Source organism: Sphaerodactylus townsendi, linkage group LG12 (assembly GCF_021028975.2).
Source record: "Sphaerodactylus townsendi isolate TG3544 linkage group LG12, MPM_Stown_v2.3, whole genome shotgun sequence".
Lineage (NCBI taxonomy): Eukaryota > Metazoa > Chordata > Lepidosauria > Squamata > Sphaerodactylidae > Sphaerodactylus > Sphaerodactylus townsendi.
The window spans coordinates 41,566,063-41,589,864 of record NC_059436.1 but is presented as its reverse complement, the minus strand read 5'-3'; the positions used below and the strand labels follow the sequence as shown (position 1 = coordinate 41,589,864).

At 45.9% G+C, this 23,802-nt stretch overlaps 1 protein-coding gene and 1 long non-coding RNA gene across 5 annotated transcripts in view; one reads left to right on the top strand and one right to left on the bottom strand.

The window, feature by feature from the left end:
* The first annotated feature begins 7,641 nt into the window (after positions 1 to 7,641).
* Positions 7,642 to 13,884, top strand: LOC125442155. The gene is made up of 3 exons (XR_007245948.1): positions 7,642 to 7,799; positions 11,535 to 11,624; positions 13,544 to 13,884. It is a non-coding gene; the product is annotated as an uncharacterized LOC125442155 (long non-coding RNA).
* Positions 13,885 to 14,613: 729 nt separating this feature from the next.
* TMEM268 (transmembrane protein 268) overlaps positions 14,614 to 23,802 on the bottom strand; it is a 28,591-nt gene continuing 19,402 nt past the window's right edge. For all 4 annotated transcript variants that reach the window (XM_048513321.1, XM_048513324.1, XM_048513322.1 and 1 more), the window contains 4 exons: positions 22,195 to 22,305; positions 20,745 to 20,825; positions 18,444 to 18,629; positions 14,614 to 16,484 (listed from right to left, as the gene is read on the bottom strand). In XM_048513321.1, coding sequence (XP_048369278.1) covers positions 16,305 to 16,484; positions 18,444 to 18,629; positions 20,745 to 20,825; positions 22,195 to 22,305 — 558 coding nt within the window. In that variant the 3' untranslated portion in view covers positions 14,614 to 16,304. The remainder of the gene's footprint in view (positions 16,485 to 18,443; positions 18,630 to 20,744; positions 20,826 to 22,194; positions 22,306 to 23,802) is intronic.

Below are 23,802 nucleotides of genomic sequence, written 5' to 3'. Positions count from 1 at the left end.
AGTTATGGATCACAGGTTAAATCAGATCAGGTCTAATTTGAAACAAAACCATCCGTGTGTATATGTGTGTGCGTGCGTGCGTGCGTGCGTGCGTGCGTGTGTGTGTGTTATTCCCACTTGAAGCATTGCATTGACTTTCATGTTCAGGCAGAGATCCAGATTTATTCATTCAAATGTAAAATGTTGCAAATGGCACTGTGGAAAAACTGGTAATTTCATCTCTCCTGCAGGCTGTTGTTTTCATGTCTGCGTTGCTGCTGTGTATTTCATGGCAAATGGAGACGTTCTCCCCAGGACGGCTGCTGTTAAATTGGTCAGCCTCAAGCAACCACATGGAAAAGACACAGCTGGTGTGAGCGAAAGGAAATTCACTGGACTCCATTCTCTGCTAATTATTTCCTATGGAACTCGGAAAGGACAGCTTGGCCTTTAAGGATGCTGGAACTAATATTTCAAGTGCATTCCTTCTCCCATCTGCTCAAATTTAATTTAACATTTTGGGGTAAAAGTGGGACACAGTCATTTTTGCAAATCTAAATTCTGTGCAGTTCTTAGATGTAGGACCATGTCACCCCCCATCTTCATCCATCTCCACTGGCTCCCAATTTGTTTCCAGGCTCAAATCAAGATACTGGTACTGATATTCAAAACCCTGTATGGTTTAGGACCAGCGCACATTAAGGACAGCATACCCCCCATACAAGCCTACCCAACCACCACTTTTTCTTCTTCTGAGGCCCTGCTTCAAGTAACTCTGACAAAGGCTTGGCAGGTTCCTGCTAAGAGTGGGGCGATTTCTCTCCTGATCCTGGGGAATCCTGTTTCCTGGGGCTCCTCCTGCTGCCAATGGGAGAAAATAATGTAAAAAATAACCACAGTTGGTCATAGAGTTGCCAATTCTGGTTTGGAAAATTCCTGGAAACTGGGGGGGGGTGTTTACAAGGGAAAGGGGAGGAGCTTAACAGCAGAGGGATGTCATAAGAGTCTGCCCTCCAAAGCTGCAATTTCTTCCAGGGGATCAAGCCCTGAGGTCTAGAAGTCTGTTGTAATTCTGGGAGAACTGCAGGCTTGGAAGTCAGTAACCCTCGCTGGGTCATGACGAGACATCACTTCCCAGGAGAAACCCACAAGTCCATTCCAGGAATTACTGGAAACTCTATGGTTTTCCCCACCCCATGTCTGTCACCCCATCCCTAGATCCCACTGGCAGTCAGATGCTGGGTCACAACCCCACCCTGCCTTCTGAGATTATGGAGGAAGAATCTGACAGGCAGCCGTCCTGGTTGCTCCAAAATTATGAAACACCTTCATATTTGTCTGTCCCCTGCATGGTGTAATGGTTAAGAGCAGTGGTTAAGAACAGAATCTAGAGAATCGGGTTTGACTCCCCACTCCTCTACATGAGCAGCAGATTCTGGTGAACTGGATTTCTTTCCACACTCTTCCACATAAAGCCTGCTGGTGACCTTGGGCCTATCACAGTTCTCTCAAAACTCGCTCAGCCCCACTTACTTCACAAGGTGTCTGTTGCAAGAAGAGGAAGGAAAAGTGTTTGTAAGCCACTTTGAGAATCCTTATGGTTGAGAAAAGCAGGTTATACATCCAACTCTTCTTCTATCGCTGTTTTCTGCCAACAGGTAAAGCCTTTTTTTGGTTGGCATTCCTTCAATGGAGCTTCCTTCCTGCTCTATATTTTACTTGTTCGTTTTGTGTTTTTTATATATGTGTTTTAGTGGGTTTTATTTTTTTATGAGGTGTTTTCTAATGTTTTGCCTTTTTCTTACTTTTATGGGAATTAGACACAGGCTTGATCAAAGCAGAGAACTGCCCTCTCAATAAACAAATATGACCCCTAGAATAGGCTAACCAGACATCCCGCTTTTGGCGGGACAGTCCCACCTTTAAACAATTTGTCCCGCATCCCGCGGGTTCTTCAAACTGTCCCGATTTTGGGGAGGCCGCTGCACTGCCTTCTGGGGCGCAAGGCAGTGTGGCAGCCTCCCGCACGCCCGGCCGCAGGAGCACGGCCTTCTTGGGCTTGCCGTTTGCCGCCCTGCGACAGGGCGGGAAACGGCAAGCCCCAGAAGGCAGTGCACTCCTGCGGCTGCACGCGCGGCCGCCTACCACCCCCCCCCCCCGTCCCTGTTCACAAAGGTGACCATCCGGTCACCTTACCCTAGAATCCCCCAGGAAACACATTCTGCCATTGCTTGGCAACCATAAGGTGGTCTGTTGGATCAGAACATGATGGCTGCAGGAGGAGGTGGACTAGGTGCAGGTAAGGGCTCAAAGAAGGAATGGCAGAGATTGGTGGAGAGGCAGGCCAAAGACAAGTAACCAGTGAGAAGAAGCAAAGAGGCCTCTACACAACAACCCTGGCATTCCTTGGTGGTCTTCCAACCCATGAGGAATCAGGCCCGACACTGCTTCGCTTCTGAGTTCTGATGACATCAGGCTAGCTGAAACAGTATACCCTTCCATTTCCCCACCACTCCGAGTCCTGGCTATCAAAATAGCAAACAGGTCTTGTCAATGTGCGCTGAGCAGTGTGTCTATGATGCACAGATCTGCTGAGGCAGTCTGACATAAACCTTTTAAGTGGTTCTCTATGACAACTCACTCAGCGAATACTTGGAAATCCTGACAGGGCCGAAGGACTGTTGTTCCTTCTTTCCCGTCACTAACATGTCTTCTTTTAAATATCTTAACCATGATCATCGTGCTGACAAATGATTCAGGTGGCAATTCCGGCCCTCACCTTTTCCACCAAATGCACATTGTTGTCACTTCCGACGCGGTTAGCATCACCGAGGCAGAGCTTCCCGTAAATAGTTGAACATCACCCCATTGGCACAACGGAAATTTAAGTCACTTTTGTGGCTCAGTTGCTGAGGTTAGGTCAGTTGGTGAATGTTTGGAGTCTCTTCCCAGCATTTCAGGACACAGTTGACTGTCAAAATAACCACATGAGATACTGTGCTCTAAATCTGTGAATTGTGAAATGACTGATACTGTTTAACCAAACAGGGTTTCCATGGGCACACAAAACTGCTATTGGCTTGATTTTGTTTCTTCTGTATATGCTCCAGGGCTAGCTCTGGACACATGAATCTACAATATACCAGCTCAAAGCCTTGGTCCATCCAGTTCTATATTGTCTTGTCTAACAGGCTGCAGTTCTCCCAGGTCTCAATCAAAGGAAGGTCTTTCCAAACACCTGTTACCTGAAATACCTTCAAATGGAGATAACATGGATTGAAATTGGGAACTTCTGTGGAAAACCATGCTCAGCTACAGGCCTTCTCCTTTCCAAGGCATCACAACGAACACATAACTGCCTTTCGCTGTCACATGACTGGTCCACTTGGGCCTTTTCTACACAAGTCACTTACAACATTTCCAGGATGACGATAAAATTGTTCCTCCATACATTTCTGCATGCATGTTTTTTCCTCTGGTTCCAGAAAGGTTTCCAGGCAGTTTTTTTCTCTGTTGTTTCTGAAAACACCTTTACCATATTGCTTTTTGCTGAAACATTTCTGAGGTAGCTTCCCTCACATACCATCACATCGTGCTTAAAATGATTTTTCTTTCCCGCCAAAATGGCAGGCCATTATCCATCCCTCCTGTGTGGTAGCCCAACCTCTCCGCTGGTGCTTGCTCCACCATTTTCTTTGTCCCTGGCCTTGCCACTTCACCCCTTTCCTCTTCATTTCACGTTTCTTGCCTTTTTCTTTTTTCCCTATTTTTTTGGACCATCAAATCAGCTATGCTATGAATCATCACTGTGATCCATGCATGAAAAAAAGCAAAAAAAATAACCATCAGGAAACAATATTTGGAGGAGGGGAATGTGGATGTACTTTGCTGTAAACAATGAGATTGAAAACACCTTCAAAATAAGGAAGTAGTGCCACATGCAGAAAAGGCCTAAGTTGCTAATGACAATAGCGACCTGATATTATACAATTCCATACATGAACGCTAAAACTTTAACTCAGCTGCTGGGGCCTCCTACTGCACTGCTAGGAAACCTCTTTTTTTGAAATGCCACAAGTTGGAGACAAGAACACTAAGTTCAGGGCAGTCTGAAAGAAAAATTTGTTGTCACACCTTGTGTAACAAAGATATGATACTCATGATGATCTCAGGGTGTGATCATGGACAAAATCCTCTCATTTGTAATTTTAAAAATTACAGAGGTTCAGTGAGGAATGGCTGTTAGCCACTGGCCAAAATAGCTAACGAATCCTGATGCTCAGAGGCTGCTGACTTCTGGATGCCAGATATTGGGGATAAACATCAGAGGATGGTCACCATCACCCTGTCTTGCCTAAGTGTCCCAAAGACATCTGGATGAGGTATGGAAAATAGCATGCTAAAAATAATGATCAGCCTCCAGAAAATGTAGGTTTCTAAGCAAAAATAAAGTCTCTAAACCTGGGGTGATTTCATTCTGATCCTTGCTGTTTTAACCCTCAAATCACCCATACTGAATCTGCTTTCCTGTGCTAATCTTTATGTTAATTTTGCTTTTAAAATGTTCATGTTTTCTGTGTAGGTGATTTTCAGTAATAAATGTGTATCTGTTAATGATGCACATTATATTTGCAAATGCTATATAAATTTGTTCAAAGTCTGATATCGTTTTCTAATCTGAATTATAATTTTTTGGGGATAGCATTGAATATTCTCACCATAGCTGTTTACAGGGTGGGTTAGAAAGAAAGAAAGAAAGAAAGAAAGAAAGAAAGAAAGAAAGAAAGAAAGAAAGAAAGAAAGAAAGAAAGAAAGAAAGAAAGAAAGAAAGAAAGGGGGTCTTCTGAAGAACTTGGGGTACAAAGAGCCTGAGGTTCCATCAAGAACCAAAGGAAGCTCCTTTCCCATCACAGGCTCTAGTTATTCCAAGAAGTATTCTGATGAGAACATACAATGGAAGACCCTGACATATAGAATGTTAGGATGAGATAATCTACCGTCTAAACTCATACCACTGGGCAGTGACCAATCATAGCTTGCTACACCTTTGGGATTCTGGTAAAAATTTATAAGAGACCATGGCTTTGTAGAAATGTAGAAATGACTGGACCTGTGGTGAAACTACCAGATTCCTGGGGCACTGAGCTTGTAGCATTTCAAATTGTCCATATAGTTCTATACTGAGGTTGGATCACATGGAAGAGTTTTGTGCATGCAACGTTCCTTGTGCACGCTGAAATGCTAATATTGTTTTTATTTATTTATTTATTTATTTATTGTTTCGATTTATAAACCGCCCCATCCCCTGGGGGCTCTGTTCTTTGTTGTGCTTGTACAAAGCAAAGACATTTGTATCTCTGCTACCTACTGCGTGCACAACGCATAGTGCAATGGATTTCTTCAGATATAATTTCAAAAACAAATTAAAAGCAGTCATGCAAATAGCACATTCCATTGCTCTATGTGCGCATTGTTGTTTTCATTAAAATTATATTGATTGGATATTTCTTCCATGTTCGGAACTGCGTGAGGCACATTTTCCTTTCTTCTTGTATACTGCTGGATCCAAGCCTTGATCTGGCCAAGCTCTCAAGGCATATCCAGCAAGGTTAATTGCAACACATCTGTATCCTGTACAGCCTTATTGTACATATTGGGTTGAATCCATACTAAATGTTCCCATGGCAGAATGAAACTTTCCTGATCCCCCTTCCCACTGCAGGCCACTGATCTGCACAAATTCTGCTCTTGGAGGACAGGAGATCCTAAGGAATGATGTGGGGGGCTACAGTAGCAAGGGAGAATTGGTGGAAATGGCCAGTTTAGTATGGATCCAACCTATTATTATTTTATAAAATCATAATTGCCAGATCTTTAGCCAGTGTTGGCCTTCATCTGCATCAGGTACTTCCCAAGAACCTAGGATGTAATGTATCAGCATAGTACATGTGCAGATCCAAGCAATGTGGCATTTTTGCAATTTGATAGATGGAGACTTTATCAATATGCAGATGATTCAACCACCATTCAAGGTTTTTTGGTTTGGCACCCAGTGCACCAATAATCACTTGGACCACAACTACTGGTTTGTGCCATAATCTCTTGACTTCCATTTTTAGATCTTGGTATTTTGTCTTTTTTATTATTCTTTTTTTTCAGTTCTGCTTTCACCAGGAATTGCTACCCAAACTTACCCAAAACTTTTTACCCAAGTTACCCAAACTTTTTTTTCTTTTCAGCCAATGTTAAGTCTGGTGTATTGTGTACAGTTGTTGGATGTAGCAATGCCTAATGTAAAAAAAACCCCAAAATGATCTGATCTGGATGGCCCAAAGTAGCCTGACCTCATTAGATCCCAGAAGCTAAGCAGAGTCGGCCCTGATTAATAATTGGATGGGAGGCCACCAAGGAATGCCATGGTTGTTGTGCAGAAGAAAGCAATGGCAAACTGAATGACTGTTGTCTTGAAAACCCTACAGGGTTGCCATAAGTCAGCTGCAATTTGACAACATTTTACACACACCCCAAAGCGCCACAGAACAGCAACAGGTCTACCGGACTGTTTCTAGAACAATGAAAATCAGCCGTACATCTTAGAGCAAAACTTGCAGAGGAAAATTGGACTTGCAAGAAATTACAGATCTGGACTTGCAAGAAATTACAAATTGGACTTGCAAGAAATTACAGAAATTACAGAGGGAACTGGTGGGAGAGAGTGCACTCCTCCCCTCGGTCACATGACCCTGGGCGGGAAAACCTGTTATCCCAGGCACATGAGTAGGGGGAGGGGAGCATTTCTTATGTGGCTAAAGCTCTTTTAAAGCTAACTTTAAAAGTTTTGTGCTTCGCCTGCACAAGTGCACTCTGATGTGTGCCTGCACAGAGGACCACTAGATGAACAAACAGTTACAGTAAGTAATGTGGTTTTTACCTCCTCCTCACATCCTCCCCAGATTCACTATGAGGAATTTCAATAAGTTAAGCATGGTGATTCCTGTTCTCAAACATGATCCCCAGGTCCAATTCTTCACCTGAGAGAGGCCCTGCCTGTCCTAGTAGATAATACTGAGCTACATAGACCAATGTGGAGGGAAGGCACCATTGTATTGCCAAATCTTAGAGGTTAAGAGAGCCAGCATGGTGTAGTGGTTTAGAGTGGTGGACTCTAATCTGGAAAACCATGTTGATTCCCTGCTCCTCCACATGAAGCCTGCTGGGTGACCTTGGGCCAGTCAACAGTTCTCTCAGAACTCTCACAAACCTACCTACCACAGAAAATGCCTGTTGTTGTGGGTGAGGTGGGTGGGTAGTGAAGGTGATTATAAGTTGCCCTGAGACTCCTTACAGTAGAGAAAAGTGGGGTATAAAAACCAACTCTTCCTCTTCTTATGGGGTGACCATCAGTTGGCTGCAACTTGAGGGCGTTTTGCACACATGTGCAGATAGATCAATGGCCCAACACTGTGAAAAGCAACTCCCTACCATCACTAGAAAAGTGCTAGCAGCAGTTATTGCAGAATAATGTCCCTTTGCCCTGCCCATCTGCTGACACCTTGTGATCGCCAAGCGCAGCAAGTGCTCACACACCCAGCCCTAAAACAAATAAAATGCAGAGTCATACAGTTCTGGCTTCTTCTCAGTCACCTGACTTGGGTTACTAGAGCAACACCCAGGAGGGACTGATGCAATAAGAGACGGAAGAACAACAATTATAAACTAGCTGGGCAAAGGCGAAAGCAGAGAGGCCGCCTGCAGCAGAGAAAGGGAGAAAGGAAGACTATCTGTGGCCTAAGAAAACATGGTCTGAGTGATTATCAGTGGTAAGTTCAGGTGGGCTTTACTTAAAGCAAGGTTATTGCTGACCACTTCTGTGTAAACCAAGGGTGGGGGTCGCAGTAGCAAAGGGCGCTGACATTACAGCTTGCGTTTTTTCACTGCTCTTGATCGCTCTCTTCCTCCTCCCCACCCCTGTACAAATTCTAACCATTTCGGGTTCATGCTCCCCAACTTCCCTCTTTTTTCAGGCAGAATTATGAGCCCCCTTTCTTACAGCAATTTGGCCCCATAAGGAAACTTAGAAGGAACCTGCTGGATCAGAAGCCTGGGTCTATCTAGCCCAGTGTCCTGTGTAAAACAAGAAACCAACCCTGGGAAGCTTAAAAGATGGGGGAGCCAAAGCCACACCCTGCTGCTCTCCCCACCAACAATTCAGACATATCGAGTTTCTGGCAGTGAACGTTCCATTTAGGTCAGTGATTCCCAACCAGGGTTCCATGGTACCCTGGGGTGCCATGAGCATGTCCCTAGGGGTACCGCGGCAATGCTACTAGCCCCCCCTCACTTTTGAGGTGTCTTCCGCCGGTGCCAGCAAGGACATGGAGCTCGCCCAGGAGGCAGGATCTGCCGCAAGGTCAGCAGCCACTTCCATAGTGCTTCCCTTCACCCTGGGAGGAGAAGGGGGTGGGGTGGGGGTGGCAAGCAGGGGCAATGGGAGTGGAAGGTGGTGAGGGGTGGGGGTGGTAGGCAGGGACACTGGGAGGGGAAGGTTGGGGTGGCAGAAGTACCGTGAGATATAAATAGTGAGGTCAAGGGTACCGTGATATCAAAAATGTTGGGAAACACTGATTTAGATATTCTGGCTAATATCTGCTAGTGCACTTCTCCTCTCTGAATTTGCTTACTCATCTTTCTAATCCCTCTAAGATCCTTGACACATGAAATGCTGGGATTTTAAAAAAAACTGGCATAAGGGTCTCAATTCAAATTGCAGCAATGGTGTGGCTGTCTCCTCACCCCATCCCTCAAAAAAGGGTTTAAGCCTTCCCCTGCAAGGTTTTTCTTACCCCTAACAACCTTGCAAGGCTACAGTTTGCCCTACTGGATGCACAGATCTGCATCAAGCAAGTCCCCAAGACAGTCTAATATTCAGGAAACTGATCCAGAGAACCCTCCCCCCATCCTGATCCAAACTGAAATCAAGTACACCGGTTTAACAACATGGGCCAGTGACAGGCAAATGTTCCCTTTTTTGTCACTTGAAATAATTGTTTATAATTTTTTCATCAGTAATGGTTCTTTGTGTTCCATTGTTGGTTTTGTTAGATTTGTTTGTGTGGTGTTAGGCCTGCTGTATGGATTTTGTGCAGTCACCTGCCCCTGGACCATTGGTGGGGGGTGGGGGCATAGGGTTGCCAGATCCAGGTTGGGGGGAAGGAGGAGGAGGAGGAGTAGTTTGGATTTCTACCCCACCTTTCTTTCCTGTAAGGAGACTCAAGGTGGCTTACAAGCTACTTTCTCTTCCTCTCTTCACAGCAGACACTTTGTGAGGTGGGTGGGGCTGAGAAAGCTGTGATGAACCCAAGGTCACCCAGGAATGTAGGAGTGCAGAACATGTCTGGTTCACTAGATAAGCCTCTGCCACCCAGGTAGAGGAGTGGGGAATCAAACCCAGTTCTCCAGGTTATAATCCACCTGCTCTTAACCACTACACCACACTGGAAATTCGTGAAGATTTGCGGACAGAACTTGGGGAGGACAGAGACTTCAGAAGGATATAATGTTATATAGTCCACCCTTCAGAGCACATATTTTGTCCAGAGGTACTGATCTCTGTATTACCCAAATGGTCTAGCATGTTCTTTGGATTACTGGGAGAATTACCTGGAAACAGACCGGCAAAGTGAGACATGAACAGAGGATCTGTACCAGTGTATACAGAGGTCCATCCCCTAAGAAATCCACTCAAAACAGAATTCAGGTGAAGAAGGGTACAACTTTATTAAGGGATCAAAAATAATAAAAATACACTCACAGAATTTAAGCCTAGGAAATAAAGAGACAAGTGATAGTGGGAATAACTAAGGGCACTAGGAGGACAATGTTTACTGTTCCAAAAGTGAAGAGGTCTGAGTAGCATGAGAGTGAAATAGTCAGTGCTTCTTGTAGAAAAATTACATTGTGCTCAAGGAAGCAATCCAAGGGCAAAGAGCCATAGATTGTGGGGGGCTCCTAGTTACAGGAAAAAAGGACCCTCTGGCGATGATAGAAGATGCAAAGTTCCATTCCCAGGCATGGGCAATGCAGTAGAAAATTATTTGAAGGGATTAAAACCTGGGAGAGCCCAAAACTTGATGTGTTTTGGACAGTGCTGATAAAATGACCTTGGACTGTTCTGATTAAATTAAAACAAAGAAAATCTGGAAGTTTGATGATCCTTAAAAATTGGACAGGAGGTTTCTGAGATTAAGTTAATATTATGGGAAATGAGTGCAGGATAGGCTTGGTCAATACCCTAGAAATTTGGTAAAATTCGGATTTATTCGGGCATAAAATTATTTGTATGCCCAAATAAGACAAATAACACATTCGGATATACCCGAATATTCATGTATACCCAAAAAATTCGGGTCGGTCTGATTTTTTTTTGTATTTTTGGTGTTTTTGTGTTTGTGCCTGCAGGGGGTGCACTTTTACAGCTAGCGGCACCAAAATTTCAGGGTATCATCCAGAGATAAAGTTTGATAAAGTTTGGTTCAGGGAGTCCAAAGTTATGGGCCCCAAAATGAAGTGCCCTCATTGTTTCCAATAGGAGCTAACAGGAGGCAGGACCCTTTGAGGGTCCATAACTTTGGACCCCCTGAACCAACTTTCACCAAACTTCAATGGGGCTTGCTGTTATGCCCAGCTGGCTCTGTGCTGGAGATTTGGGGGAGGGGGGCTCTGGGGGGTGTTTTGGGTAGGGGTGCTAATTTCCTGCAGGGCTGCTGGTGTGAGTCTCCTGAAAGGAACCAGCCAACTTTGCTAAAGTTTGGATGGCTGGACACTCATTCTGTGGGCATCAGGTTCACCTTCAACTGGGTGCCCACAGCTTTTGCCTCTCCCAAGCAAGTTCATTGTGGAACCAGAGTCAGGTGTGTTTTCTCAAGGTTGGGCTGTTGTTAACCAGATTCGAGTGGCTGCACCCTTAGGACGGGCATTGTCTGAAGCTCTGCATTCTTAATTGGGGGGGTGGTTGATATCATGTGTCAGGCAGAACCTTTTGATATCAGATCCTTGAATTAAGACTGACATCCATTTTACCATTGCTCTGCTCCACAAGGCTGATATCAAGATTATGCCTGGTAGACACTGTTGCTGATCCCAGCAGGGGAACTATGTGCTTGCCTGGTGTCATCTATAATCTGGAGATAAACTGTAATGGTGGGGGATCCCCAGGTCCCACCCGGAGCCAGCATCCCAACTATCACTGCATGTTGTGGTAGTGAGTTCCTATCTGCCTGATGCATTAATCCTATCCTTCCTCCAAACATTTCAGAATACCATATGTCTCCTTCAACTGAACTTAGAGTGACTGGCCTCACTTCATTCAGGAATCTCCATGACTTTTAGATCACTAGTCAAGCACCATGTTGATCTTCCTATGTAGGATAATTCTACATTATATGGCAAAATGCCTCCTTTTGCCTATCCTGAACCTACCACACATCAGCTTTCTTGGCTGTCATGCACTATGTGCTCCACTTATGGGTGAGTTATGTCTTTCCTTTTGTCTCCAGCCTGCAGTTATGTGTGTGCACGTATTGCACGTGTGTGCTGCTGTAAAGGAGAAGAGGAAGAGTCTGATTCACCCCAAGCAAAGAATCAAGGTAAGGGGAGCTTGTGGGGGCACCTGTTTATGGTTTTGGCCCAGTGGTACATCAGATCATTCTCCTTGGAAGAAGAGTCAATGAGGACCAGGTGAGAAGCCCCATTCCTGCTGACTATTAGTACTAATTGCCAGGTTGTTTAGCATCTACATGGCAGGGTGAGGAGAAACCATTGGGAAATATTACATATCCTAATCCCCACCAGATTCTATAATCTGCCAGATTCTATAATCTGGCAGGCATGAGTAGTCCAATTTCACCATTTATTTCTTGGCTGGGTATCCTTTAACTGATGCGAAGCTGCTCTCAGCATTCTAGGTCTCCCAAAGGCCGTTTCCACACGGCCATGCTGCGGGGGTGCCAATGCACCCCCCCGGGACCGTTCACACAGATGGTACCGGTAGGGGTGGGGAAGATGGCACAGCCTGTGCAGAGGCTGTGCCATCCCCCAAACTCCTTACCATCCCCTCTGGCCTTCCGGCACGTTGCACAGGCCAGGGGACAATGCCCCCCTGCCCTGCGCGACAGCTCTGGAGTCGCAGGGCATTTGCACGGCAGCGGTTGGAAGTCACTGCTTTCAACAAACAGTTCAGAAGCAGCGTCTTCGCACCGCTCGGGGGTTGCGTGAGGCTTGCTGGCCATGCAACAGCGCATCGGCATTGTGCCAGTGAAACCCTCCCCAGGGATGCCGCTTTTCAGTGTCCTGGGCATCTTGCGCACCGTGCGGAAAGGGCCAGAGCATGCCTATGTTTCTTTTATCTTGGGTGGGTTTCTTTCCCCCTTTTATTTAATTTATCAAGCCATTTTTTTCTGCATAACTGGGAAGCCCCCCCTTAAGTATGTTGCAACCTATGGGCAGCTTTGCTTTGCTGCTTTTTGACTGACACTTCCCCTTTAAGTTTACTGGTGCTGTATTTCTCATACAGATGCACTCTTTCTCACACATTCATAGCCTGTTAATCAGGGCAGAACTGTTTGTACAAGAATAAGCAAACATTTGTAAGTTGCCTTTATTTGAATACTGTGTCCCATCCAGGTAACAAATAATTTCAGGTTGGTTTCGCTTTTTGGGTGTTTTATAGACAGACAAGCAGTGTAAAGGGTAGGTTCTGCTAGCCTCTCTCTCTATAAAAGGTTTGAACCAGGGTATCCTTTGAAGGTTGAACCAGGGTATCCCACTTGACCAGGAACGTCATCATCTTCTGGAGTCTCAAGTGTGGGGTGAAGATATGTTTTTTTTGGACAACCCAGTCCCCAGAGGGACAAAACTTAAATTCAGCAGGACAGTTTCCCCCATTTCTCTGCAACCCAGAGCAAGTGTTATTCATTGTAAAGCAAGTGCTAATATTCACTGCAAAAAAAATGTCTGGTTGTTCTCCAACCCTCTTTGGAGGGTAGTGGCATGAAGGAACAGAGTAACTGAGAACTGGTGTTAGAGAACTGATGTATTTAAAATTCTAGATCTTTTGAGAGGTTCAGATTGATAAGCACAAAATAGACCGACATTTGACTTTTAATGGTTTTGAGGGAAATAGCATTGAAACCCTGATTACCTACCAAAAACCTTACTTGACTCCCTGAGTAATCAGGATATCTCTTGTTCCCTCATAACATTCCCTCTGTAACCATTCTGTAACCACTGTATTTTTCCTCCTCTTCTAACATTCTAGTCCTCCCACTTTGAAAGGTGATTGGCTGAAACCAGGAAAAGCAAATTCCCTCTTGTCCATCACAGAGATCTCCCTCTGGGTGAACAGACCACTGGAGCAATAGAGGGGTGCATTTGCAGTTCTTCCATGTTCCTCAAATGATAGTCTCCAAATAGATACCTAAACAATCCTATCCAGTCTATGAGACCAGAGGAAAGGATCTATCGGTTGTTGCTGCCACATAGATGTTCATTCTTTGTGTGTTTCCAGGTATAAAGGCACCAATTCGTCAAGCACCACCCAGCGGGGAAGGGACCAGTCCCTTTCCAGCCCCAGAACAGCCCTGTGGAACATGACGATAGAGTAATAACAGTGAAGGGATCTCTCTGGAATGGGTTCCTGCACTGCCACCCTTTGGAAAACCAGGACATCACTAAATTTGCAAGCACTTCCGCTCACCTCATCACAGAGCATTATGAAGACAGGTTCACAAACTCCCATCAGTGTGGAGAGGAACTTGTCCAAATTTCCCCTGCCTGTGATCACCTAACTTTTTTTTTTAATGCTGGATTAAAATGAAAAGCAAGTATTAAAGCAACCATTAAAATACATTTTGTGTTGCTGTTGGTCATTGATGGTCCTTCTATCCCTCTGGAGAATTATCAAGAGAAGCACCTAGAGAAGGGACAGAAGTCATATTCTGAGAATTTTATATTTTTCTGATAGCTTTAAACTACAGCCTCCTATTGTCGCCACCATTGGCTGTATAGTTTGGTATTGGAATTAGGGGCTGAAAGATGCAGCCGGAGGGTTCTACCAGGACATTTGCTTGTCCTGATAAACAGGGAACTACAATCAGTTTTGTCAGCATGGCCAATTGGCCATGCTGGTGGGGGCTGATGGGAATTGTAGTTCCTGAACATCTGGAGAGCCGCAGGTTCCCTACCCCTGATCTAGCCCATTGAGGGAGTTTATCCAGCCCAATTGGAAGTAAAGAGGAGGATTACCTTACTTGGCTCATCCGCCTGGTAAACCCTGTCAAGGCAACTACCCTGCTAAGGGCTCACCAGTCCAGACACACACACACACACACACACACACACACACACACACACACACACACACACACACTGCTCTGGGGTCAGCTGAAGTAGCCCCTCCCCCCAAGTTTGGACTGACCAAGTCACATTTATGTCGTATCCAACCCTTGTAACAAATGAGAGATCTGCCCTAGAGCTCTAAGCTTTGGTAGGTGTCCCTCTCCCAGAAGCGGGAAGTCTGAAACAGTGTTCACAGAATCATTACCTCTGGCAAAAAAAAAAGAGTATTGACAGTTAAAGTATCATCATCCCATAAACATCTGTTTATTTACAGGCTTGGAAGGCAAGAGGGTCAAGGAGAAATGGTTCCAAATCCCACAGTCCAACCTGATATCCACCAAGCACAAAGGGTTGAAGTTTCAAGCTTCCCTTTTCAGAAGTTAACACAGCCTGAACCCCAATCACATGTTCCAATGAATGAAACTGAGCTGAACTATCCAGGAAGGCAAAAGTTCAACAACTAGAATTCTAGATGTGTTATCTGGTTCCAAAAAGCAGTCATAGGGTGGCGTGATGTGGCTCAGGGCCAAGGTACTGGAGAACAAGGGGTTAACACATCCCCTTGCACAATTTCCTACATTAAAATTGTACTCCCACCAGCTTATTTAAGCCCCGTTAATTGAAGAAAGATACCTATACTGTGTCTTATCATTAACAGCCTTGCACAGGACTTGCAAACTGAGGCTTTCTTGATTCCTCTCGTGTCATTTCCTGCCTTCAACTTTTCCTAGCATTATCACAATTTCCAGGAAACTTAAAGCAGGCAGGAGTGAGGAGAGCACTCCACACCTTTCCCAAACCCTGTAGCCCTAACCCATCTCTTCCCTTTGCAGGTCCTCACTGGTCCAAATAACATTCCCGGAGTTCCATACATTGAACTTTACAATTATACAGGCTGATTTTAAGGAATTTGTTGCATTCCAAGTTGCTAGACAGGCAGCCCCATCCAAAGCCAGAAACTTGTGGGATATGGCACCAATATGGTGCCGCCCCACCAACTCCAAGAGGGCTTTCTGGAGAGAGCAAAAAAAAAAAAAAGCTCTAACACCCCCACCCCATGACACTGGAAACCCCATAGCGCTGCATTCCCAGCCTGAAACCCTGGGAAGATGCCAACTAATGTTGGCTTTGCCCTCAGCAATGCCCCAGTCCGCACACCCCCACACATGCTGGCATCAGTTCAAGATGCCAACACAGCCCCACCGCAGCCCAGTTTTCCAGGGTTTGCTGTGGTGGGGCTGAGGGCGAGCAGCCCCTGCTGCATTTGCCTCCTCCGCCAGGCAGGTGCCGCAGGGAGGAGAAACATGCTGCTGCAAGGCCACGACACTCCCTCAAGCCCTTTCCCTCCTGCCTTTGGATGGGGCTCAAAAAGGTGCTTTTGTGAAAGACATATTATTGGATGCTGCCAAAAGTCACCGACGGAAGGATTTCCATCAGCAGCGTGTGACTTTTTCACACACAAACACGCTCACCCATGTAGCAGGCTAGACAGCCCCTGAAATGCTACTTCTAGAACACGGAAGAACACTAAGAATGGGAAAAAGTGGGAGGTCTGCAGCAGAGGGGGAAATCAGTGAAAATTGTAAACACCCTCTTCCCACCCCCCAAAAAAATCTATAGAAAAGGTTTAACAGGATCCCAGCATGTAGATGTCGAAGATCTCAAAGTTTGGAAAACCTTGGAGAGTTGCCACTGGGCACTGGGCAGAGAGTATGGAGGATGGCAGACTCTTGACTTAGCTTAGTATTAAAGTGAATTCTTCACATTGAGATAGGGGTGTCTCTAAAAAATGTCTGCTTTATACCTCTGCCTTATGGAGAACAATCGGTGCTCATCCTCACAGGCGTAGTCTCTCTCCTTGCTCTGTCCATTGACGCTACACTCGGAGAGAATGAATTCAAGTTGTGCTGGCTGTAGGCTCCTTGCATGTCTCACCTCAGCTTGAATGAAAAGCATCTCTTCCTCAGCACTGCGAACTCAATAAATTGGCACAGGCAGGGGATGTGGGTGAACATGACATGACGTCTCACGGGGGCCTCTGGCAGCTGGCTGCTAACCAAGAGCCTGATGTAATAGCCACTGTAGATCATCAACAGCTGCTGGGCCATGACCTGAAATGAGACATCCACCACCATTTACATAGGACCTTTAGCCTGCTGTCTCTCAAAGGCTTCTGGGAGTAACCAGGAAGGAAGACTGGGCACTGGTACCTTTTAATACCTAGGCCATAGCTCTGGTTTCGTACACGAAAGATCCCAAGTTCAGCACTTTGGATCTTCAGTTATAGGATTTCAGTAATCCTTCCACTTCCACTAGGAATAGAAAACACTGGACAAGATGGTCTGTCTTAATACTGCGTGTTCCACCATAAATCTGGCCAGAAAACATGTGGTACATCAGAACACTTTATATGGAAACATGCAGCACATGAAGCCAGCAGCACACTTTTTATCCTTCTACTTCCGCCAGAAATAGAAAACACTGGACAAGATGGTCTGTCTTAATACTGCATGTTCCACCATAAATCTGGCAAGGAAACATGTGGCACATCAAGCCAGCTAGTCTTAACTGGCTCAGCCAAATAAAAATTATTTTCGATAATGGCCATTGCCTTCCTCAGAGAATTCTGGGTGTTGTAGTTTGGTGAGCGGGCTGAGAGTTACATTAAAGATTCCTGTCCCATGTCAAATCACAGAACTACCATTCCCATGGAATTTGCTGGTTCGGATTAGGCAAATTTGTGGGGGAGGCAGTCTGTTGAAGACTTGTCAACCATGGCCTGTCAATGAAATCTCCAGATTCAGAGACAGTATACCTCTGAAGAGCTGGTCCTGGAAAGAAAGCAGGGGGAAGGGTGATTGATTTTGTGTCCTGTTTGTGGGTTTCCCAGCAACATCTGGCTGATCATTTCTAGAAACAAGACCCACTTCATTAGAAATCCCTTAGTCTAATCCATTAGGGCTAATTTTCTTCTCCTTTTTAAAGGATTAAAGAATGTAATGGAGAACAAGTCTGTTCTGTCAATTTTCTATTCTATCCAAACAAAATATCCATGGTCAGAGGCACACCACCTCCGAATGGCTGGTTGTTGAGCAACTTGGCTGGTTGTTGAGCAACTGGCTGGCCATTGCAAGAACCATTTAGGGTTGCCAACCTCCAGGTGAGGCCTGAACATCTGAAAATACAACAGAGAGCAGTTTCCCTGGAGAAAATGGCTGTTTCAGAGGGTGGACTGTATGGCATTACAGACGTTCCCCAATCTCCACCTCCAAATCTCCAGGAATTTCCCAAACAGGAGCTGGCAACCCTAGCACCGTAAGTTTACTAGATCGATGCTGGGCCTGATCCACCTAGGCCGGGTTGGTCAACCTATGGTTCTCCAGATGTTCACAGACTACAATTCCCATCAGCCCCTACCCGCATTGCCAACTGGAGCACCATAGGTTGGCCACTCTTGGCCTAGGCCAGGGGCCAGCAACCTTTACCACCCAGAGCCATTTGGACCCATTTTCCACGGCCCCGAAGATCTTCTGAGCCTGAGAGGCGGCTCCGCACAGAGCTGCCTCCAGTTTGGCCCCTCCACTCACCTTTCCTGGAGGGACACACCCATGCTACCCTCCGACCTCCAGCCCACGCGGAGCCACAGTATAAGGCTGAAAGAGCCGCATGCGGCTCCAGAGCCACAGGTTGCAGATCCCTGGCCTAGGCTGTTCTGACGCTGTTCATCAATGCAATCATTTCTGCACTGTGTTTGTTCAGTAAGGTAAATTCCTCCCTAGCTCTGTGTTTTATGCCTTACTTTTTCCAGCCGTGAGATGGTGCCTTTAAAAGCAGTATCACAGACTGAAAAGGTGCCGGTTTTCCTGGCACTGATACGGAAGCTTGTGGCGGCTTCACTTCCTCCTTGTCAGCCAGCTTTAAAAGGTGCAAGACTTTAAGTGGTTTTAGAAGAGCAACATCAACAAAAGAATTGGCAGATTTAACTTCAGAGGCGGCAGCTTCCTTGATGAATCACAGAGGCAACTGAAGTCACATAGCTTTCAACCTCCCTGCTGCCAAGAAACTCTTACTTTGGGGGCACCATCTGGAATAAGCTGGAGGAGCTCTCGGCATGTCAGGGCGCTCCTGCGTTTGTTCCTGGTGTCAGGCAGCAATGGTGTCTCCTCCAAAGAGCTGTCAGCTTTTTCCTCCTGTGCTGGCAAGATGGCGGTCTCAGTGACAAGGCAGAGCTCATCCAGGTTGTGCCTCAGAGCAGACTGGAAAAGGGAGGGAAAGTGGCAGGCCTCAGGATAGCTCGTACACAAAAGCGCTGCTTGGTCAAAATGGTGTTTAGTTGTCTATACGCTTTGTTGTGCGTGCCCAGTTTCTCAAGCAATAACAGCAAGATATACACACTCTGAACTGCCTGGAATTCCCAACCTCCAGGGAGATCTCCCACTGTGACAACTGATCTCCAAATGATCAGTTAACCTGGAGGGGAAAAAATGGCCGCTTTGGAAGGTGAATACTATAGCTTTACTCTGTGGCCTCACAGAAGTCCCTCCTCTTCCCAAAACCTGCCTGTCTCATGCTCTACCCTTAAGATTTCCAGGTCTTTCCCAACCCAGAGCTGGGAACCCTAATACTGCCCATGGTAGTTTACCAGAGTCAGGGAAGCTTTAGCTTATTCTCTCTACTGCTCTGTGCTGCCACCACAAGAAGATGGCCAGAGGATGGCATTGCAGCAACCAACTCAGCAGAAATCAGGTGACACATGAGGTTAACAGGGTTCCAATTAGTCTCCCAAAACTACTGATCTGGCCTGATTCTTTTCTCTGAATGCTTTGTGGGCTAATTTATTGACCTGCTTGCCTGCAGACCGCCAATAGTGACACATCTATGGAGATTTTAAGAGTGTAATGATGAGAAGAGCAATGATCAGTCGTAGCCACGATAGCACACCTCTCCACATAGTGTACCACTGTAGACCAGAGTACAAGTGTACATCAGTAAAACACAGGTTTGCTAACCTCCAAGTGTGTCATGGAGATCTCCTAGAATTACAGCTGATTTCCAGACGCCAGAGATCAATTCCCCTAGAGAAAATGCCTGCTTTGGAGCATCATAGTCCACTACAGTCCCTCTCCTTTCCAAACCCTCCCCTCCCCAGGCTCCAACACCAAATCTTCAGGAATTTCCCAACCTGGAGTTGCAAACCTGGCAAAACATCACACAAAAAGCATGTGCAACCATAATTACAGTCATATAATATTGTATATTATTTTTATTGTATTGCTACCCTGAGTCCCTCGGGGATGGGCAGGGTAGAAATTTAATACATATATAAATACTGATATTTTGTAATGTTTCACTAGTGTGCTCATGTGCCTTAGTAATGCAGCAGGAGAAGAAATCAACTGAAGAAGCTGATGCAACTTACACATGCCTTGATTGTGGAGTTAATTAGAGACATCAAACCTTTCCCCACTCTCGTAGTTCCCCTCTATGCCTCGCGCTGCTCTCAGCGCGCAGCATCCCAGGCGCGCGCCCGGCTGTCCCCACAACCCCGTGCTCTGTGCGGGGCCATCAAAAGGCACAGTTAAGAAGAGCGCCTGGGATGCTGCGCGCTGAGGTGCGCGACAGCAGCTGCACTGTCGCCGCCCCTCTCAGTGGGGAGTGCCGAGGGACCCTGCGCTACTCTCCTCGAGTAGCACAGGGCTTAAGGTAAGTGGGGAAAGGCCCCCTATCCTAGTTCTTACCAAAGGATCAAATAAAAGAATCTTGATGAAACCAGGCATATAATCTCATCCCAACTTCTGTTTATTTATTTGTGTGGTCTTTTTTGTCAATGTACACAAGTACAAATTGCTGTGGGGCACAAACAGCCATAAAAGAAACTTGATTATATATTTCATCTCATCAAGATTGCTTTTATGCAGCTCACTATTGATGCATATTTGTGCATGAGTAATTGGGGAAAGCAATGGCAAACTGTCCCACAACAAATGGCTTGCCTATAAAATCACTGCTTGCAGTGGTACCCCAGGGTCGAACACGACTGAGGGGGAAACTTCACCTTTCTAATGCAGGGCAGTATAAGACATTAGAATCATAGAGTTGGAAGAGACCACAAGGGCCCTCAAGTCCAACCCCCTGCCATGCAAGAACACACAATCAAAGCGCATGAATTGTGAAGAAAGTGAAACAGGCAACACATTGCTCATGCACAAGTGCTTGGGAACTGCAGAGGATCCTCAATGGAGAATTCTATTCCAGGGAGAAAAAAGAGGTAACCAGAGCTCCAAAATCTGTGGAAAAATTTGTATGAGGAGAATTTTGAAGCAGCCTCACTTTGGGATCACCCCAGAGGCAGCCCAGACAGCATAACTCACCTCTTGGTTCCTCTTCATGGCTTCAATTGACTCTTCTAAAGATTGAAGGCATGGTTCCACATTGAAATGAACAAACCACAGCTGAAGAATATGGGAAAAGAACAGAGAAGCACAATTTCCTTATAGAGGCAGACAGTTTGTAGGACTGTATGTGTTGCATAATCCCAATTTGCAGGCATTAGTATGAGAATTTGGGCACAGAATCCAGTCCCCTAAGAGTCTCTGCTTCCATTTAACTCAGTGACATATATTTCTAAACTCATGCTGTAAGGGTCAGCTGGAAAGGTCAAGGTTGGTGAAATCTCAGAAACCAGAAGCAATTTGAGTTAGCAATAGCATTCCTCATAGTGGTTTGTGCAATTTACTAGGACTCATTTGGAACCAGCAAACTTCATCGTGGAGTGTGGCCAGAGGCGGGATCCAGCAGGTTCTCACCAGTTCCCGAGAGTGGGTTACTAATTATTTGTGTGTGCTGAGAGGGGGTTACTAATTGGGTCTGCTTTTCCATCTCCACGCCTTCGCCTCCCAGAGAGGCATCCTGCCTTTGAACGTGAAGGTTCCATATAGCAATTGCGACTAATAATGTAACTCCCTGAACTGGGTTAATCCCTTTCAGGTACTGCAATTCATGGATTCTCAGCCTTTCGTACCTTTTATCTCACCAGTCTCTATCAAAGAACCTGTGTGTTTCACCATTGCTGTGTTCAGATTTGTGAGTTGGGGCATTTTCTATAATGTGATGATGATTTAGAAATGACCTGGTGCAAAACAAGTTGTTGGGGTCGTGGTGGGGTGGCTGCCCATGGGGGGGCATCCAACTCAGGTTTTGCCCAGGGCTCAGGTTTGCCTCTGCCCCCTTTGCTGAGGGGGGGCTGGCAAGGGAACCTGTTACTAAAAATTTTGGATCCCACTACTGAGTGTGGCTATGAATATATACAACTATTTACCGGGGAGTAGGTCTTGGTTTTTCAGTAACCAGCCTGATAAATCACTGTCCCCCTTTTGTAAGACCTCACTTGTACCCAGTGTTCTCCGGGCCAAACAAGACAAGATGCTGGAAGTTCTGTGATTAAAGCAATCACGTTTATTTTTTAAAAATGAAGTTCTAAGGAATACGGGGATCAGAGTCTGATTTGAACGATTATGCAAAGGAAGGAGGGGTTAAGCCTTCCCTCCATCCTTGCCTCATTGCTGACCATTTAACTACCCCCAATATCACACCAGGGCCCCAATTAGAACTGATCTCTTGCTCACCTGATACCTGCATTTTAAAAAATCTGCAGTTCCGGTCATGGAACTTCCAGTGGTTGACACGGACTTGAGTCTTTCTCATCCTACTGAAGCTACACTCCAAAAAGCTCTGTCCCAGCAACATCTGACTGCTTGTGTAAAATGAGTAATGATAAGTTCCCAGAGGCAGATGGAAGCTGTTTTGACACAGAAAGCATACCTGTGGGATGCTATGCAGCTGGTCCAGTTGGTCAGTGACTCCCACCAGCAATTCATGTTTCATGAAAACTTCATTGGCAGCCATCAATCTCATGTCTGTGTTCATATTCATCTGTTGCATAATAAAGGCCTGGAGATGTTAATACATCTGAACCGCTGGTCTCTTGTGAACAGCGTCGGGGAGAGGCATACTGAGATTGCTAATGCATGCTTTAGACTTGGAACAGAAGTCATGGCTAGCAGAGCCATAGCGAGGGGGAACTGCGCCCAGGGCATGCTTGCGCCCTGTGCCTCTGCCATGCCCCGCCCACCCCCGCCATGCCCTGGAATGCCCTGCCACATCATGGAATGCCCCCACTACACACATGCCACACCCTCACACTGGCACGTGCCCGGTGCACCACCCCCGCCCCCTTGGCACTATGTTACTGATGGCTAGTATAGCATCATGAGCTATGAATCAGAAGATCATTCGTTTGAATTTTACCTCTGTTGTGAACTCAGAAGATAGATTTAGGCAGGGTTCCCTAGTTCTCTCTCATCCATCCCCATCCCTGCAATATTGGAATACTGGCCTACTTTACAAGGGTATTCTTGGATAGGGTTCCCAACTTTCTTGAACCTATGGACAGTTTTGGAATTTTGAGAATAGCTAGTGGGCCTCACAATAAAATTGCTGCCATTGATGGTAGGACCAATTGCACAGCAACAAAGGGTGGTGGGGACACGGGGTTAGAGTTGCACACAATGTGATACTTGGGTGCTGTGTGGTTTCCGGGCTGTATGGCTGTGTTCTAGCAGCATTCTCTCCTGACGTTTCGCCTGCATCTGTGGCTGGCATCTTCAGAGGATCTGTGGCTGGCATCTTCAGATCCTCTGAAGATGCCAGCCACAGATGCAGGCAAAACGTCAGGAGAGAATGCTGCTAGAACACGGCCATACAGCCCGGAAACCACACAGCACCCAAGTGATTCCGGCCGTGAAAGCCTTCGACAATAAAATGTGATGCTTCTTCTGGGGGAAACTAGAAGTGCTATCATACCATTGTAGAATCACTGGAAGCTCTGTAGAAAAATCATAGTTTCCAAAGATTCAGAGGCTGATTATGCACAAGGTGTTTGTCATGCTGCAGAGATCAATCTGTGCAGCAAGATTTCTTATATGGATGTATTTTCTTGAGCCCCACTTCCACTTTCTATTTTCTCCATGGCAAGCAACATCACTTCTAGCATGACTTTTATTTTCTTTGCTGCTGGATTGGGGCATATTTGCCAGGGAGCACAGCTTTGTCCCAGACATCTTCACTTTGCCCACAGCTACTCCAGTTCTCCTGCTCCACTTCCACCCTCTCCAACGACTGGAAGAGCTTGTTAAACTTTTACTTCAACTTCAAGCATTTGTACCATATTAGATCTATTGATAAAATGATAGATCTAATACAAGAATATTGAAATAAGAAGTCTCTCTTTCCTCCTTTGACAGCAGAAGAGGTAGGAAGTCTCTCTGTGTGTAGAGGAGAGGGGGAAGAATATTAGCTGTAAGACATTGTCCCTTTCTTCAGCACCAGGTGGTCCAGGGAATTGCTTTGCCTCTTTCATTTGGGGGAGGG